At 39.6% G+C, this 6,085-nt stretch overlaps 1 protein-coding gene across 1 annotated transcript; it reads left to right on the forward strand.

Moving 5' to 3' along the window:
- The first annotated feature begins 3,743 nt into the window (after positions 1-3,743).
- Positions 3,744-5,096, forward strand: LOC132522933 (heterogeneous nuclear ribonucleoprotein A1-like). The gene is given in 3 exon segments (XM_060153495.1): positions 3,744-4,024; positions 4,027-4,506; positions 4,509-5,096. Coding segments are annotated over 3 exon segments (957 nt in total). The 5' UTR covers positions 3,744-3,795; the 3' UTR covers positions 4,757-5,096.
- Positions 5,097-6,085: the final 989 nt, after the last annotated feature.

The raw sequence follows: 6,085 nt of genomic DNA on the forward strand, positions 1-6,085 counted from the left end.
GCACCTAATAGAACATAAAAACATATGAAGCAAAACTGAAAATGAAGGGAGAAAGAAATAAGTCAATAATAATAGTTTGGGACTTCCCTGGTGGTCCAGGGGTTAAAAATCCACCTCCCAATGCAGGGGACGTGGGTTTGATCCCTGGTGGGGGAAATAAGATCCCAAATGCTGCGGGGCAACTAAACCAGTGCACCACAACTACTGACCACACAGGCCACAACTAGAGAGCCCGTGTGCCGTAACTACAGAGCCCATGCGCTGCAATGAGGATCCCGCACACTACAGTGGAGGATCCCACATGCCACAACAAAGATCTGCATACAACAACTAAGACCTGACGCAGCCAAAATTAAAAAATAAATAAATATTTTTTAAAAAGCAATAATAGTTTAAGATTTCAACACTACACTTTCAATAAAAGATAGAACAATGAGCTAGAAGATCAACAAGGAAATAGAAGATTTGGACAACACTATAAACCAACCATTTATAGAATATTCATACAACACTCCACAAAACAGGAACAGAATATACATTCTTTCCAAGTATACATGGGACATTCTCTAGGACAGACCATAGACCATAAAACAAACCTCAATGAATTTAAAGTGCAGAAGACAGAAATAATAAAAAGATTGTCTTAATGAAGAAGACAGGATAGAAATAATTAAAAGATTAAAAGGATAGACATGATACTAAAATATGCTTTCCAACACTAGAAATCAATAGCAATAAAAACTGGAAAATTCAGAAATGTATGGGAATTAAACAATATACTCCTAAATAATCAATGCATCAAAGAAGAAATCAAAAAGGAACTCTAAAAGTACTCCAAAATGAATAAAAATGAAGACACATACCAAAACTTAAGGGATGCAGCAAAAGCAGTGCTCACAAAGACATTTATAGCTGTAAATACTTATTTTGCAAAAAAAATAACATTTCAAACCAATAACCTAAACTTCTATTTTAAGATACTGGAAAAAGAAAAGTGAAATAAACCTAAAGCAAGAAGAAAAGAATAGCAGCTTAGAGTGGAAATTAATGAAATAGAGGATAGAAAAATAATAAAGAAAATCACTTAAACAGAAAGCTGATTCTCTAAAAAAAATTGACAAAACTTTAGCTTCATTAATCAAGACAAAAGAGGTGAGTCTCAAATTACTAGAATTAGAAATGAAATGAAAGAAGGGACACTCCTAATGATCTTACAGAAATAATAAGGACTGTAAAACAAATACTAAAAACAACTGTATGCTAACAAATTTGATAACCTAGCTAAAACAGGCAAAGTACTAGAAACATACAAACTACTAAAATGAACTCAAAAAGAAAAAGACAATCTGAATAAACCTATAACAAATGAAGATATTAAATTACAAATCAAAACACTACCCAAAATGATCATTTCAACAGATGCAGAAGAAGCTTTGAAAATATTCAATAACATTTTATGATAAAATTCTCAACAAATTAGGAATAGACAGAAAATACCTTAACATAATAAAGACCATACACAAAAAGCCCACAATTAACATCATACTGAACAGTGAAAACCAGACAGCTTTCCCTGAAACTAAAAGATCAGGAACAAGGCAAGATACCCATTCTTCTTACCTCTATACAACATTGTACTATGAGTCCTAGCCACAGCAATTACACACACACACAGAGAGAGAGAGAGAGAGAGAGAGAGAGAGAGAGAGAGAGAGAGAGAGAAAGGGAGGGCATCCAAACTGGACAGCAAGAGGTAAAATTATTTCTGTTTGCAGATGAGACAATGTGATATGTAGAAAACCTTAGACTAAAAAATACACACACACACACGACCAAAAAGAAAAAAAATCTGCTAGAATAAATTAATTCACAAAAGTTGGAGATTGGTTCAAGATGGTGGAGTAGAAGGATGAGCGCTCACTCCCTCTCGCGTGAGGACCGGAATCACAACTAACTGCTGAACAGCCATCGACAGGAAGCCACTGGAAGTCACCAAAAAGATACCCCACATCCAAGGACAAAGGAGAAACCGCAATGAAATGGTAGGAGGGGCAAAAACACAATAAAATCAAATCCCATAATTGCTGAGTTGGTGACTCACAAACTGGAGAACACTTATACCACAGAAGTCCACCCACTGGAGTGAAGGTTCTGAGCCCCACGTCAGGCTTCCCAACCTGGGGGTCCGGCAATGGGAGGAGGAATTCCCAGAGAATCAGACTTTGAAGGCAAGCGGGATTTGATTGCAGGACTTTGACAGGACTGGGGAAAACAGAGACTCCACTCTTGGAGAGCACACACAAAGTAGTATGCACATCAGGACCCAAGGGAAGGAGCAGTGACCCCACAGGAGACTGAACCAGACCTACCTGCTAGAGTTGGAAGGTCTCCTGCAGGGACGAGGGGTGGCTGTGGCTCAACATGGGGACAAGGAAATTGGCAGCAGACGTTCTGGGAAGTACTCCTTGGCATGACCCCCTTCCCAGAGTCTGACATTAGCATCACCAAAGAGCAGGGTAGGCTCCAGTGCTGGGTTGCCTCAGGCCAAACAACCAACAGGGAGAGAACCCAGCCCCACCCATCAGCAGACAAGTGGATTAAAGTTTTTCTGAGCTCTGCCCAACACAGCAACAGCCAGCTCTACCCACCACCTGTTCCTCCCATCAGGAAGTTTACACAAGCCTCTTAGACAGCCTATTCCACCAGAGGGTAGACAGCAGAAGCAAGAAGAACTACAATCCTGCAGGCTGTGGAACGAAAACCACATTCACAGAAACAGAGACAAAATGAAAAGGCAGAGGACTAGGTACCAGATGAAGGAACAAGATAAAACCCCAGAAAACCAACTAAATGAAGTGGAGATAGGCAACCTTCCAGAAAAAAAATTAAGAATAATGATAGTGAAGATGATCCAGGACCTCGGAAAAAGAATGGAGGCAAAGATCAAGAAGATGCAAGAAATGTTTAATAAAGACCTAGAAGAATTAAAGAACAAACAGATATGAACAATACAATAACTGAAATGAAAAATACACTAGAAGGAATCAATAGCAGAATAACTGAGGCAGAAGAACCGATAAGTGACCTGGAAGACAGAATGGTGGAATTCACTACCGTGGAACAGAATAAAGAAAAAAGAATGAAAAGAAATGAAGAAGCCTAAGAGACCTCTGGGACAACATTAAATGCACCAATATTCGCATTATTGGGGACCCAGAAGGAGAAGATAGAGGAAAAGGACCCAAGAAAATATTAGAAGAGATTATAGTCAAAAACTTTCCTAACATGGGAAAGAAAATAGCCACCCAAGTCCAGGAAGCGCAGAGAGTCCCATACAGGATAACCCAAGGAGAAACATGCTGAGACACATAGTAATCAAACTGACAAAAATTAAACACAAAGAAAAAAATTAAAAGCAACAAAGGAAAAATGACAAATAATGTACAAGGGAACTCCCATAAGGTTAACAGCTGATTTCTCAGCAGAAACTCTACAAGCCAGAAGGGAGTGTCACTATATATTTAAAGTGATGAAAGGGAAGAAACTACAACCAAGATTATTCTACCCAGCAAGGATCATATTCCGATTCAACAGGGAAATCAAAAGCTTTACAGGCAAGCAAAAGCTAAGAGAATTCAACACCACCAAACCAGCTCTACAATAAATGCTAAAGGAAATTCTCTAAGGGGGAAACACAAGAGAAGAAAAGGACCTACAAAAACAAACCCAGTTTTCTGCTCGTGGACGCCGCCGAGTAAGCATCGTTGACGTCTCCCCCCACCCTCCACTGCCGTTATGTCTAAGTCAGAGTCACCCAAAGAGCCCGAACAGCTGCGGAAGCTCTTCATTGGAGGTTTGAGCTTTGAAACAACCGATGAGAGTCTGAGGAGCCATTTTGAGCAGTGGGGAACGCTCACAGATTGTGTGGTAATGAGGGATCCAAACACCAAACGCTCCAGAGGCTTCGGGTTTGTCACATATGCCACTGTGGAGGAGGTGGATGCGGCCATGAATGCAAGGCCACACAGGTGGATGGAAGAGTTGTGGAACCAAAGAGGGCCGTCTCAAGAGAAGATTCTCAAAGACCTGGTGCCCACTTAACTGTGAAAAAGATTTTTGTTGGTGGCATTAAAGAAGATACTGAAGAACATCATCTAAGAGATTATTTTGAACAGTATGGGAAAATTGAAGTGATTGAAATCATGACTGACCGAGGCAGTGGCAAAAAGAGAGGCTTTGCTTTTGTAACCTTTGATGATCATGACTCTGTAGACAAGATTGTCATTCAGAAATACCACACTGAGAATGGCCACAACTGTGAAGTAAGGAAAGCCCTATCTAAGCAAGAGATGGCTAGTGCTTCATCCAGCCAAAGAGGTCGAAGTGGTTCTGGAAACTTTGGTGGTGGTCGTGGAGGTGGTTTTGGTGGGAATGACAACTTTGGTTGTGGAGGAAACTTCAGCGGTCGAGGTGGCTTTGGTGGCAGCCGCGGTGGTGGTGGATATGGTGCAGTGGGGACGGCTATAATGGATTTGGTAATGATGGAAGCAATTTTGGAGGTGGTGGAAGCTACAACGATTTTGGCAGCTACAACAATCAGTCTTCAAATTTTGGACCCATGAAAGAAGGAAACTTTGGAGGCAGAAGTTCTGGGCCCTATGGTGGTGGAGGCCAATACTTTGCCAAACCCCGAAACCAAGGTGGCTATGGTGGTTCCAGCAGCAGCAGTAGCTATGGCAGTGGCAGGAGGTTTTGATTACTGCCAGGAAACAACGCTTAGCAGGAGAGGAGAGCCAGAGAAGTGACAGGGAAGCTACAGGTTACAACAGATTTGTGAACTCAGCCAAGCACAGTGGTGGCAGGGCCTAGCTGCTACAAAGAAGACATGTTTTAGACAATACTCATGTGTATGGGCAAAAAAACTCGAGGACTGTATTTGTGACTAATTGTATAACAGGTTATTTTAGTTTCTGTTCTGTGGAAAGTGTAAAGCATTCCAACAAAGGGTTTTAATGTAGATTTTTTTTTTTTGCACCCATGCTGTTGATTGCTAAATGTAAGTGTCTGATCGTGACGCTGAATAAATGTGTCTTTTTTTTAACAACAACAACAAAAAAAAACCCAAAATAATTTAAAAAATGGTAATAGGAACATACATATCTATAATCACCTTAAATGTGAATGGATTAAATGCTCCAACTGAAAGACACAGACTGGCTGAATGGATACAAAAACAAGACCCGTATATATGCTGTCTACAAGAGACCCACTTCAGACCTAGGGACACATACAGACTGAAAGTGAGGGGATGGAAAAAGAGATTCCATGCAAATGGAAATCAAAAGAAAGCTGAAGTAGCAGTACTCATATCAGATAAAGTAGACTTTAAAATAAAGAATGTTACAAGAGACAAAGAAGGACACTACATAATGATAAAGCGATCAATCCAAGAAGATATAACAATTATAAATATATATGCACCCAACATAGGAGCACCTCAATACATAAGGCAATTGCTAACAGCTATAAAAGAGGAAATTGACAGTAACACAATAAGAGTGGGGGACTTTAACACCTCACTTATACCAATGGACAGATCATCCAAACAGAAAATTAATAAGGAAAAACAAGCTTTAAATGACACAGAAGACCAGATAGATTTAATTGATACTTATAGGACATTCCATCCGAAAACAGCAAATTAGAGTTTCTTCTCAAGTGCCCACAGATAATTCTCTAGGACAGATCACATCCTGGGTCACAAATCACGCCTCACTAAATTTAAGAAAATTGAAATCATATCAAGTATCTTTTCTGACCACAACACTATGAGATTAGAAATCAATTACAGGGAGAAAAACGTAAAAAACAAAAACACATGGAGGCTAAAAAATACATTACTATATAACCAAGACATCACTGCAGAAATCAAAATGGAAATCAAAAAATACCTAGAGACAAAAGATAATGAAAACACAATGATCCAAAACCTACCGGATGCAGCAAAAACAGTTCTAACAGGGAAGTTTATAGCAATACAATCCTAGCACAAAAAAACAAGAAAAATCTCAAATAAACAATCTAA

Source organism: Lagenorhynchus albirostris, chromosome 7 (assembly GCF_949774975.1).
Source record: "Lagenorhynchus albirostris chromosome 7, mLagAlb1.1, whole genome shotgun sequence".
In the NCBI taxonomy this organism is placed as follows: domain Eukaryota; kingdom Metazoa; phylum Chordata; class Mammalia; order Artiodactyla; family Delphinidae; genus Lagenorhynchus; species Lagenorhynchus albirostris.